General features: G+C 39.0%; 1 protein-coding gene across 2 annotated transcripts in view; it reads right to left on the bottom strand.

Annotated features, from left to right (window-relative positions):
- Nucleotides 1-2,520: 2,520 nt before the first annotated feature.
- YTHDF2 (YTH N6-methyladenosine RNA binding protein F2) overlaps nt 2,521-13,248 on the bottom strand; it is a 33,646-nt gene continuing 22,918 nt past the window's right edge. Inside the window, exon 5 of one of the 2 annotated variants that reach the window (XM_012750549.3) lies at nt 2,521-3,371. In XM_012750549.3, the coding sequence (XP_012606003.2) occupies nt 3,297-3,371 (75 nt within the window). In that variant the 3' untranslated portion in view covers nt 2,521-3,296. The remainder of the gene's footprint in view (nt 3,372-13,248) is intronic. The other variant, XM_012750550.2, reaches the window with a different exon arrangement.

The following is a 13,248-nucleotide window of genomic DNA, read 5'->3' as shown; positions in this document are numbered from 1 at the left end:
CTCCACACTATTTTTACAGAAGTCTAAAATTATTTAAAAGTTATAAAAAATGGAACATGTTGAGGGAAGATAGCCAAATATAGCTAAAATTAAATTGAGTGACTATGAGATTTACACATCTTGTTCATTGTAAAGGTTTAAAATTCTTTGAATTATGACACTGATATGTACCGAGACTATTTGGTTTCCCTGAGTATAGTCAAAAGTTGATTCCCACTGGCAAGGTTGTTTTTAACAAATAGAACTAGTTTAGTTGCATTTTGGGGTGTTCATTAAACCAACTTTTTTTTTTTTTTTTTGAGACACTTTGTTGCCTAGGCTAGAGTGAGTGCCGTGGCGTCAGCCTAGCTCACAGCAACCTCAGACTCATGGGCTCAAGCGATCCTTCTGTCTCAGCCTCCCAAGTAGCTGGGACTACAGGCATGCGCCACCATGCCCGGCTAATTTTTTCTATATATATTAGTTGGCCAATTAGTTTCTTTCTATTTATAGTAGAGACGGGGTCTCGCTCTTGCTCAGGCTGGTTTTGAACTCCCGACCTCGAGCAATCCGCCCGCCTCGGCCTCCCAGAGAGCTAGGATTACAGGCGTGAGCCACCGCGCCCGGCTAAACCAACTTTTAGACGAAACTCTTGAGTGAACATAGATTAACTTTTTATATTACAGGAAAAGCCAAAGTGGTTTTTAAGACATCCACAAAATCTGCAAGGTGGTGGCTCATGCCTGTAATCCCAGCACTTTGGGAGGCCAAGGATCACTTGGGGCCAGAAGTTCAAAGTTCAAGACCAGCCTGAGCAACATAGTGAGACTTCCCCTATCACTAAAAAAATACTTTGCCTGTCATGTTGGCACATGCCTATAGACCCAGCTATTGAGGAGGCTGAAGCAGGAGGATCGTTTGAGGCCAGAGTGTGAAGTTGCAGTGAGCTATGACGACACCACATGCACTCTAGACCCAGCAAAAGAGGGGGAGACCTTGTCTCAAAAAACACAATGCCGTAAAATCCAAGATCTTGTACCCCTCAACACTCAGGGAGGACTAGGTATGCAACTCTGTTACGGGCTCCAAATTCCTTTTAGTCTACTTCCCAAGCCATAACAGTATTCTCTTATGTGCTATGAAAATACTGGGAAGCAATGGCTTAAACTACTAAGTGCTAACATTTGAGATAATTTGAAATTATGAGATCTTGAATAATCTCATATCCAATTTGTGAATACAGGAAAATCTAGTTAAAATTGATTTTGACTTTGATATTCTCTGGCTATTTTCCCTTTTGAAGGTAAAAATATTAAACAATTAAGCCCAAGGGAGTCCTCTAGAAGGCACAGAAGTTTGGGGTAAAAGCGAAAACAATGCTCTGGGATGCCGAGGCGGGAGGATTGCTTAAGGTCAGGAGTTTGAAACCAGCCTGAGCAAGAGCAAGAGCGAGACCCCGCCTCTACTAAAAATAGAAAATTAATTGGCCAACTAAAAACATATATAGAAAAATTAGCTGGGTATGGTGGTGTGTGCCTATAGTCCCAGCTACTCGGGAGGCTGAGGCAGGAGGATTGCTTAAGCCCAGGAGTCTGAGGTTGCTGTGAGCTAGGCTGACACCACAGCACTCTAGCCCGGGGAACAGAGTGAGACTGTCTCAAAAAAAAAAAAAAAAAAAAAAAAACCCCAAAATAACCCAATATTACTGAGAAATCCAGCATCTTCAAACTGATGAAGACAGAGAGGACTCCCCAGTTTGGAAGGAATATATTTTAAAAAGCTTCGCAGATAGAAATATCTAGGAATAGAAATATTGTACTGGGCCTCTGGTAGGCAAAGAATAGTTATGACTGGAAGTGTCAGCAATGATGTTAATTTGAAATCTGTATTTATTCATTTTTATTGGCACCCTTGACTTTAGTAGCCTGGGCTATGTGGAACAGAATGAACAAGTCATTTTAGAGCAAAACTATCCAACAGTACTAAAATCCATTTCCAGAACCCTTTCTTAGTATAAATGTTATCGCATATTGAACTAGAATTGGAACATCTTAAGAGCTAAAAATCTTTAAGGCAGAGAAGCCTCTAAACCTTTGGGAATAAATAAGAATTAATGAAATGCCATTAGAGTTATAAGGTTCCCAAAGGCCCAAGCCTACCAATATTTCATTTTTGGGGACATGCATTCATGTGGAATACTGTCTAACCTCCATCATACCTAAGATAGCAGGCCAGATTCTACTGAGTTATATTTAGCACAGTGCCTGGGACCTAACAAACACAAATATTTGTTGAATGAATGCTTTACCAATGACTCTACTTTCTCTGAGAAGTATCCAGAAATAAAGCATTAAGAATATCAGCCCACTATGCTTTGCAGAGGTCATGGTTATCCAGCCCTGGGTACAAAGCAGGTCCAAACTATTCCATCTCAGTACAAATTCTCTAAAATTAGTTGCTGTCTCCTCTCTCAGTACTCCTTGTACTCCAAATCTTTCATAAAACATAGCAGACTCAAATAATACTAAATGGTACTAGAAGTGATGCTCAACAGGATCTCACGTTTATTGAGAAGTGATTAATGGTAAAAAGAAAGGCAATGCCCTTTCCTCATTGGCTGAACAAGAAACTGAAGAAACATACACTACACGTTTTACAATATTTTTCTCTTCCAAAATGCATTTCTGTAAACGAGTTTTTAACCACTGTTCTTAGCTTTGAAATCAAATTAATCCTGACTTAATCAGTATAATGTACAAGAACAGAACATTCCTTAGGACTTCTAGTACTTTACTTTGAGTAACAAAGGGTCAGAGAAAATGAACCACCCTTAAAGACACAACCTTGGGGTAACACTGTTAAATTCTCCTAGACAAAAATTCTTCATAAAAATGTTCTTCCAGTTCGGAAGGGAAAAACCAAATTCCCACTTTCTGGGGTGGATGCCCAAAACCTTTGCAACTCAAGTGTTCTCCAAGTGCAAATGTCAAAATGGGAGGAGGAAAGGGTTTAAAAATTAGAGAAAACTGTATGCACTTACGGACTTAAAAATCCGAAAAACATAGTAAAAAGACAAAAAAACAAAGCATTATGCTCTGAAATCACAACCAAAGCCAAAATAAAAGGGACATTTTTCACCTAAACTACCTAGAGGAATTTTTTGTTTAGTTTTTTCTTTTTCTTTTTTTTTTCATTTTCCAGTTAAGTCCTATGTCTTCTGTGAAATTCCAATATTTAAACTGCAAGTCTGCAATCGTCTCTGAAGTCAATGAAATTAAGAAAAAAGTCCTAATTCTCTTGAAGGTCAATTTTTCCTTTTAGGATATGCAGATGCAACCGTTGCTGCAGTCTGTGCAGAACTGCCTTTCATTTCCCACGACCTTGACGTTCCTACAAAGAAAAAAGGGAAATGGTTAGTTAAAACTATCTGAACATGCTTAAGAATTAAAATTTCATAGATTAGCCCAATAGAAATTTAATTATTTGTAGTAGGTAGAACATTCCCTACAAATAAAAACTAGCTTTTACTTCTCGTATTTTAAACCAAAACACTCAAGTATCCCAATTAGTACAAAATTACTTTTCTTTGACTTTATTCATTTATTTTTTGAGACAGAGTTTCACTATGTCGCCCTGGCTGGAGTGCAGTGGCAGGACTCACAACTCACTGCAGTCTAAAATTCCTGGCCTCAAGCAATCCTCCTGCCTTAGCCTCCCAAAGTGCTGGGATTAGAGGTGTGAGCCACTGTGCCTGGCCTGTATTATCTCATCTTTTAAACAAAGTTAGTTCTTTATAAAGTCCAATAAACTCCTGTGTTTAATTATGCCTCAAAAATCTATTTGTGAATCTTAGCTACACAATAATACCAAGAGGACCAGTATAAGCTGTGTCTTAATGTAAATCAATATGACAGAGGCTTATTTTAAATGATGCAAATTACAAATGGTATTAGCTGCCTTAATCTGCAATCAACATCAAGAAAGCACCATATGGATACAATTCAATCTAAATTGTTCTATTTCCAAATACAGTTTTGATGCATATACAAAAGCTTATATATTTACAAATAATAAAGATAACACCAATCTCCTTAGAGATTATAAGGATACTTAAGCATTCAGATCAAACCATCTTGATAAATTTGAAACCAGTAAAATAACTGTCAACGATTCACAAGATATTAAACACTAAATTAAAAAAATTTTTTTTTCATTAAACAAAAGTGTAGGCCAGGGACAGTGGCTCATACCTATAATCTCAGCACGCTAGATGGCCGGGGCCAGAGGACAGCTTGAGGCCAACAGTTCAAAGCTGCAGTGGACTATGATAATACCATCTAGCCTGGGCAACAGAGACTCTGTCTCAAAAAAGCTAATAATAGTAGGATTGTTCTTGAAGGTGTCCGCCCACTGGCCAAATCTGTCACTTGAGCATTACATGACATTAATGATACATAAACAACTATCATAGTAGTATCTGAATCAGGCAAGAATTATCAATAAATGCTAAAACAAAAGGGTAAAACTTCAATGAGAGATAAGATTTTATATAGTCTCAAACAATTTTCCTACATATTAAAAGGAAAAAATAGTAACTTTACAAGGAGAATCTGGTGGACAACACCTTACACAAGTGAGCAAAGTTAACATTACCAATAATGGTATAAACAGACAGCTTGTATCTCTCCTAGTATGATGCACTGAGAAAGACAACATCAAAGACTGAGGAGACATGAAACCAAATGTTACTCTGACTGGAACTGGACTACAAAGAATTGCTGTTAGGGACGTTAATACAACTGGTAAAGTCTGAATATCTGTGGTTAACAGTATTGTGTCAATGTTAAATTTCTTGATTTCGATAAATGCACTGTGGTTATGTAAGTGCACATCTTTGTTCTTGGGAACTACACACCAAAATATTTAGGAGAAAGGACATGATGTCTGCACCTTTACTCTCAAATGATTCCAAAAAAACCTATTACATACACATTCCCAAAAAGGATGATAGAGACAATGTAGCAAGACATTACATTGGTAAATCTGGGTGAAAAGCTGAAAGTATTTCAAAATAATAAAAATTATCGGAGATGAGTTATCATGTAATCCCTCTGCAAAAAAAAGTTATGTTTATTATTTTATTTTTAAAAGTCTACTGGACAGCTTTCATAAATCTTTTGGAATGAAAAAGACAGAAGGTTCCAATCCAAGGGTTTCTTTTGTATTTTTTTTTTTTTTTTGAGACAAGGTCTCACTCTGTCACCTGGGCTAGAGCATAGTGGCATCAACATAGCTCACCGCAACCTCAGACTCCTAATAAGCTCAAGCAATCCTCCTGCCTCAGCCTCCCCAATAGCCAGGAGTATAGGCGTGCCCTACCATGCCTGGATAGTTTTTTTTTCTTTTTGGGGGGTAGGGCGATGGGGTCTGGCTCATGCTCAGGCTAATCTCAAACTCCTAGCTTCAAACAATCCTCCTGCCTCAGCCTCCCAAAGTGCTAGGATTATAGGCGTGAGCCATCATGATCAGCCAATGACCATTATTTTTAACCACTTTTTGACATGCAAACTTTTTAAGTTTCTATAAAAGACTTCTCTTACAGTAGTTCCTTCACTTTTGTGACTATTTCCTATTACCACTGGAAATAATTCCACTAAGTGCTTTGACAATTCGTGATCAAAGAGCTTCATTTGTAGGTAGGTCTGCTGTATTTATTTACATTTCTGATCAACCAAATCTAACCCGGGCAAAATTTAATGAGGAAAAAGCAAGCAGGAAAAAAGAGACATATGATGGATGTACAATAAAGGGAGAAGAGCACATAAAAGCAAACATGGACATCCAATGGGTCCAAATCCCAGTCAGAATTGCCACAGGTACAACATATGTTTGTGTTCAGTTGGATACAACAGCTTTTATATATGAAGATGCTACTGACTCACTGTAGCAGTGGAAGTGGTGTGGTAAAAGTTGGTTTTCCCTATGATGCTGTCATGTGAAGGACTCTGTCTGCCATTCCTCTAACCTAGTGCTCCTAGAGCCATATACAAGGCAGCTGAAAATCTGTAGTCTTGAGAAATGTCACAGTGAGACCTATGGTGGGAGCAGGCTGGAGTGACCAGTCCAGCTTAAGCTCCTGTCATGGAATGGCTGTCCATGGGTACAAAGAGGTAAACATAAGATCCTAAAGCTTAAATACAAAATTAATTATAAGGCCACAGTTAAACAGAAATCAGCCCCAAAGCTAAGAAGAGTAAGAGAAGATGCATTCCTAGGTCTAAAGTAGGTAATAAGCAAATAGAGAAAAACAGCAGAGAAAGTACCTGTCACAAAATTTCCACTAGGACAGTTATCCTAATCTTTAAATAAAGATAAATTTAAGGGCCGGGCGTGGTGGCTCACGCCTACAATCCTAGCACTCTGGGAGGCCAAGGCAGGTGGATTGCTCGAGGTCAGAAGTTTGAAACCAGCCTGAGCAAGAGCGAGACCCCGTCTCTACTATAAATAGAAAGAAATTAATTGGCCAACTAATATATATAGAAAAAATTAGCCGGGCATGGTGGCACATGACTGTAGTCCCAGCTACTCGGGAGGCTGAGGCAGGAGGATTGCTTGAGCCCAGGAGTTTGAGGTTGCTGTGAGCTAGGCTGACGCCACGCCACTCACTCTAGCCTAGGCAACAAAGCAAGACTCTGTCTCCAAAAAAAAAAAAAAAAGGATAAATTTAAGCCAGACAAGGTGGCATTGCACTGGCAGTCTCAGCTACATGGGAGGCTGAGGCAATAGGATCTAAGGAGTTCGAGGCAATAATGCACTATGACCATGCCTGTGGAATAGCCACTATACTCTAGCCCAGGCAACACAGTGAGACCCCCTACCTCTTTAAAAAAAAAAAAAAAAAGATATTAACTAAGAATGAACTAGAAGACATTTCTAGCCCTCAACATCTGATCTGTGACTTAACCAACTAGAAGTAATGTCCACAACTCTATCCACCCACTCCACTTCAGACCCTTCGCCCATACATTCAGTAAATCTGCCTACTTGGCATTCCTCTATTTAGCATATTATCCTTCCTATGTACTACTGCATTGTCCTATCATTCCTTCCCTCCACTTTTAAGTGAGCCATAAACTGAAGCATATTCATATTTGTTGAATAGAATTTCATTAACTTTAAAATCTGATAAATGTTTATACCCCCTCCAATTAAATCTATATAGCCCAACTGATTTTTCCTATACCCCCATGGGCCTTGATAGAAAAGAACACAAAATTCAGTTTCCCTGGCTGATAACACAGAATGCTTAGATAGGCTAACATGAAAAAACTGTGATGATTATACCAAAATCACTTTCATTGCTTTATATGATTTATAGACTCAATCTTTATAGTCTGCAATGCTGTCAATTAGAGTTAAATGAGTCTAATGGTAGATAGGCTGAATTACATATAATATTCTGACTCCCATAGGCAAAGGAACAAAATATTTTTTAATCAACTTTCCAAGTTAAATTATATTTTATTAAAACTATCTTCTATCTTCTCCTTCCCTCTTGAGCTTTTCTAGGTGCAGAATGGACACTGTAATTGGACTGAATTTCTGGGAGCTGAAGTAGTAGCACAAGGATGAAATAAATGCATTAATTATCTTTCCAACCCTCTAATTCTTTCCTAAGACTGTTAATTAGTAGCCTGATGTAGCCAGGCATGGTGGCGCACGCCTGTAATCGTAGCACTCTGGGAGGCTGAAGCAGGAGGATTGCTCGAGGTCAGAAGCTCAAAACCAACCAGAGACCCCGTTTCTGAGAGTGAGAGAGTGACAGAGTGAGAGAGATTGATTAATTGACCAACTAAAAATATATATACAAAAAATTAGCCAGGCATGGTGGCGCATGCCTATAGTCCCAGCTACTAGGGAGGCTGAGGCAGGAGGGAGGGAGAGAGAGGGAGAGAGAGGAAAGAGAGGAGAGAGGGGGGGGGAGAGAGAGAGAGAGGGAGAGAGGGAGAGAGGGAGAGAGGGAGAGAGAGAGAGAGAGAGAGAGGGGGAGAGGGAGAGGGAGAGGGAGAGAGGGAGAGAGGGAGAGAGGGAGAGAGGGAGAGAGGGAGAGAGAGAGAGAGAGATCAACTAAAAATATATATACAAAAAATTAGCCAGGCATGGTGGCGCATGCCTGTAGTCCCAGCTACTAGGGAGGCTGAGGCAGTAGTATCACTTGAGCCCAGGAGACTGAGGTTGCTGTGAGCTAGGCTGATGCCACAGCACTCACTCTATGGCCAACAAAGTGAGACTCTGTCTCAAAAAAAAAAAAAAAAAAAAAAAAAAAGTAGCCTGATGCCTATATACATTTTGCAAAAGGGCCAGAATAATAAATCTAACCAGTCATTTCTCAGATGAGAACAAAAAGCAAGATAAATAAATTAAAATTTTTTGGGCCGGGCGCTGTGGCTCACGCCTGTAATCCTAGCTCTTGGGAGGCTGAGGCGGGCGGATTGCTCAAGGTCAGGAGTTCAAAACCAGACTGAGCAAGAGCGAGACCCCGTCTCTACTATAAATAGAAAGAAATTAATTGGCCAACTGATATATATATAAAAAATTAGCCGGGCATGGTGGCACATGCCTGTAGTCCCAGCTACCCGGGAGGCTGAGGCAGAAGAATCACTCGAGCCCAGGAGTTTGAGGTTGCTGTGAGCTAGGCTGACGCCAGGGCACTCACTCTAGCCTGGGCAACAAAGCGAGACTCTGTCTCAAAAAAAAAAAAAAAAAAAAATTTTGGTGTAACTGAAAGAAAAATTCGGAAACACTAGTTCCAAACCAAGTGAAATGGTTTGCCAGGCTTGACTATTCTCAAAATCATTCCTTGGCTCTACACTAAGAAATAACATTTGAACTGAAACTAATTTCCCAACGAAACCAATTTCTCAAAACACTTTGGAAATATTGATTTGAGCTGGTAATTACAATTATATTAGAATACAATTAGGCAAATGTTTTTTAACATTTGTCAAACCAACCCCCAGCAAGGATATTCTGCATTTAACAGGTAAATTCAGAGAGAATGAAGTAATCATTAGAATACACTTCCCACTTACCTAATAAATATTTTGTCCAACTCCTCTTTTAAAAAATTTCCAATCTAACCATCCTCAGTACCTCCATACCACTCTAGTACAAGCTACTGACATCTCTCGCTGGAACATTGCCACACTCTTTAACTGATCTTCCTGCTTTCACTCTTATGTCCTTTCAGTCTAGTCCAAGGATCAGATCCCACAAGGGAAATCCAGTAGCACGATTAAGTACCACACCAAAAGTTATTGGACTTTATGACTGATCCAAACAAGGGGTGTGGGAGTATGTACACTTGAAATTATGAATAACAATCGTTCATAAAAGCCCTGTGTACAAACACCTCATTTATATAATCATGCTCTGCATAATGGCATTTTAGTCAATGACCACATATATAAGGGTGGTCCTGTCAGGATTATAATGGACCTGAAAAATTCTTATCACCTGGTGATATAGCCGTCATAACAACATAGCACAACACATTATTCATTTGTTTGTGGTGATGCTGGTGCAAACAAACATACTGCACTGCCAGTCATAAAAGTACAGCACATAAAATTATGTACCATACATAATACTTGATAATAATAACTATGTTACTGGTTTATGTGTTTATTATACTTTTGTTATTTTAAAATATATTTCTGATACTTTTTTTAAAAAAAGTTATTTGTAAAACAGCCTCAGGCAGGTCCTTCAGGAAGTATTCCAGAAGAAAGCACTGTTATAGGAGATGACAGCTCCATGTAAGTTACTGTCCCTGAAGACCTTCCAATAGGACAAGATGCGGAGATGAAGACAGTGATACTGATGATCCTGACCGCTGTGCAGGTCTAAGCTTATGTGTGTTTGTGATTTAGTTTTTAAAAAAAGTTTAAAAAGTGTAAAAAAATATTAAGCCAGGCATGGCTCACGCCTGTAGTCCTAGCTCCTTGGGAGGCTGAGGCAGGAGGATCCCTTGAGTCCAGGAATTTGAGGTTGCTGTGAGCTATGATGATGCCACAGCACTCTAACACCTGGGCAATAGAGTGAGACTCTGTCTCAAAAAAAAAAAAAAAAAAAAAAAATTAAATATAAAAAAGCTTATAGAATAAGGATGTAAAGGAAATATTTTTGTATAGCTTATGTGTGTGTTTTAACATGAGTCAAAAAGTTTTTAAAAATGTAAAGGTTTATAAAGTAGTTACAGTAAACTATAGTTAATTATTGAAGAAAGAAAAGTTTTCATTAATTTAGTGGAACCTAAGTGTACAGTGTTTATAAAGCCTACAGATGAGTACATTAACATACTTGGCCTTCACATTTGCTCACCACTCACTCATCCAGAGCAATTAATTTTCAGTCCTTGCATTCATAAGTGCCCAATACAGGTATACAATTTTTTATCTTTTTTTTTTGAGACAGAGTCTCGCTTTGTCGTCTAGGCTAGAATGAATGCCGTGGTGTCAGCCTAGCTCATGGGAACCTCAAACTCCTAGGCTCAATTTTTTCTATATATATTAGTCGGTCAATTAATTTATTTCTATTTATAGTAGAGACAAGGTCTCGCTTTTGCTCATGCTGGTTTCAAACTCCTGACCTCGAGCAATCTGCCCACCTCCGCCTCCCAGAGTGCTAGGATTACAGGCGTGAGCCACTGCATCCGACCCCTTTTTTATCTTTTATACCATATTTTTTTACTGTACCTTCTTGTAACTTCTCTGTGTTTAGACACAAATATTTACCATTTTGTTACAATTGCCTACAGTATTCAGTATACTACTGAGTGGTCTTTAACCTATGAGCAATACGCTATACCACATAGCCTAGGTATATAGTGAGCCATATCTTCTAGATTTGTGTAAGTACACTCTATGTTTGCACAATGAAATCACCTGACGCACTTCTCAGAACATATCCCTACACTCCCAAGCAACACATGACTGTATACACATTTAATCCTAACAACCTAATGAGGTATTTTCCCTGATTTTTAAAGATACATAGGCTGAGCCAGGCATGGTGACTCACACCTAGTGCTAGGATTACCTACCACTTTGGGAAGACAAGGCAGGAGGATTGCTTCAGGCCAGGAGCTCAAGACCAGTCTTAACAAGAGTGAGATTCTGTCTCTACAAAAACTAGAAAAATTAGCCAGGTGTAGTGGTGTGCCCCTGTAGTCCCAGCTACCTGGGAGGCTGAGGGAGAGGACTGCTTGAGCCCAGGAGTTTGAGGTTGCTGTAAGCTAGGCTGACACCACTGCACTCTAGCCCAAGCAACAGAGTGAGACTTGTCTTTACAAAAAAGAAGATATTTGAGCTCAGAGAATTTACATGTTCAACGGTGACAGTGGCAAATATGAAACCAAGTCTTCCTCCAGAGCCCAGGCCTTTCCACTAGTATACATATGATATGGTAACAAGATCACAATATCCCCAATTCATACTCTTAATATTATACTAATATATATATATATGACTATCTCATGGGGGAAAAAATGAGACATCGGATGTAATGTGCTTTAACAGAATAGAATCCCTTCCCACAACCAAAAAACCGATCACCTTTTAAAAATACCTTTAACATCCCCATTTGGGCAACTTCAGGATAGCTAGCTAGTGGCGACCAAATCTTCTAGCTTAAAATTATCAAACAGGCTGGGAGCGGTGGCTCACGCCTGTAATCCTAGCACTCTGGGAGGCTGAGACGGGCGGATTGCTTGAGGTCAGGAGTTTGAAACCAGCCTGAGCAACAGCGAGACCCCTGCCTCTACTATAAACAGAAAGAAATTGGCCAACTAATATATATATATATATATAAAATGAGCCAGGCATGGTGGTGCATGTCTGTAGTCCCAGCTACTTGGGAGGCTGAGACAGGAGGATCGCTTATCCCAGGAGTTTGAGGTTGCTGTAAGCTACGCTGACGCCACGGCACTGACTCTAGCCTGGGCAACAAAGTGAGACTCTGTCTCAAAAAAAAAAAAAAAAAGAAAAGGGAAAAAAAAAATTATCAAACAATTTCCTTAAAAAGTAATATGCTCACAAGAAAGAAGACACAAGGAACACTAACAAGATTATAACATGAAGTTACATATGTAGGATATTAAGCCAAAGACACTGCCATATTTTAATGGCCAAAAAGTAAAATGAATTTACTAGAGAGTCATAATACTATAACTGATAAAAAAAAAAAAAAAAAATGGAGCACTACTCCAAAAACTTTTTCAGCCTTAAAGCAAGCTACAGTATTGAACAAAAGTACAGCCAGGCTTACCAGACACATGTGAATTATAATATTGTTTCTAATGATGAAGACAAGACTAGTAGGTTAAGAGAATATACTTTCTATGGGTAGGGGGATAGGAAAGACACTACAGTACAAAGAAACTTTAGAAACCAAACATGCAGGAAAAATAAGCATAAGGACTTTGAAATGGGAAAGTGGAGAGGCATACAGGGAGACAAGACACTAGTGACGTACACAGTCTAGGAGTTCTCAAACTTTAGAATGCAAGAGAATCACCTGTAGAGCTGATAAAATGCAGATTCTACGGTCTCATCTACTGCTCATTCAGTAGGTGAGGGAAGACAATAATCTCAATGAAAGAACTCTCAGATGATAATTTGTACAAATGGAGAAACTTTTCTTCAATCATTTCTAACTCTGTAAGAAATAACTAAGGTGCTTACTAAATAATATTTAATTTATTAATTCTGTAAGTAGACCCTAGGTATCAATGTTTTTTAAACTTTCCAGGTGACTCATAAGTTGTCTTAAATCAGTACTGGTTTTTGGAACTTACACACTGAAGCTCTTGCCCAAGTCCACTCTGCTCCCTTCCTCAACACTTTATAGGCTCCTGACCCAAGTAAAAGAACTCTTGCCATAAATGACTTTGAATTAGCCAAAAACCTGTCTGGGCACTAATTCTAGCTCTGCCACTGAAGTGAGGTAACTTTGTAGTTTATGTATAAAATGAGTAGGGTAAACTAAAACCTTCCCACTCGATTTTATAACCTGTCAGCGTGCATTGTGCATTATCCAGAACCATTTGTACTCTTCCTTATTCCTGCTGCTTGTAATTAGCAGCAACTTTTACAACCTTCAGCAAATGGTCATGAAGGTTATATAGATACACAATGTGGTCCATTTCCATACTTGTGATGGGAAGATTAAAACTGAGTGCTTGCCAGCTGTGGTGGCTCACACCTGTAA

Source organism: Microcebus murinus, chromosome 2, assembly GCF_040939455.1.
Source record: "Microcebus murinus isolate Inina chromosome 2, M.murinus_Inina_mat1.0, whole genome shotgun sequence".
NCBI classification, from domain to species: Eukaryota; Metazoa; Chordata; class Mammalia; order Primates; family Cheirogaleidae; genus Microcebus; species Microcebus murinus.
This window is presented reverse-complemented; position numbering and strand designations above follow the sequence as displayed.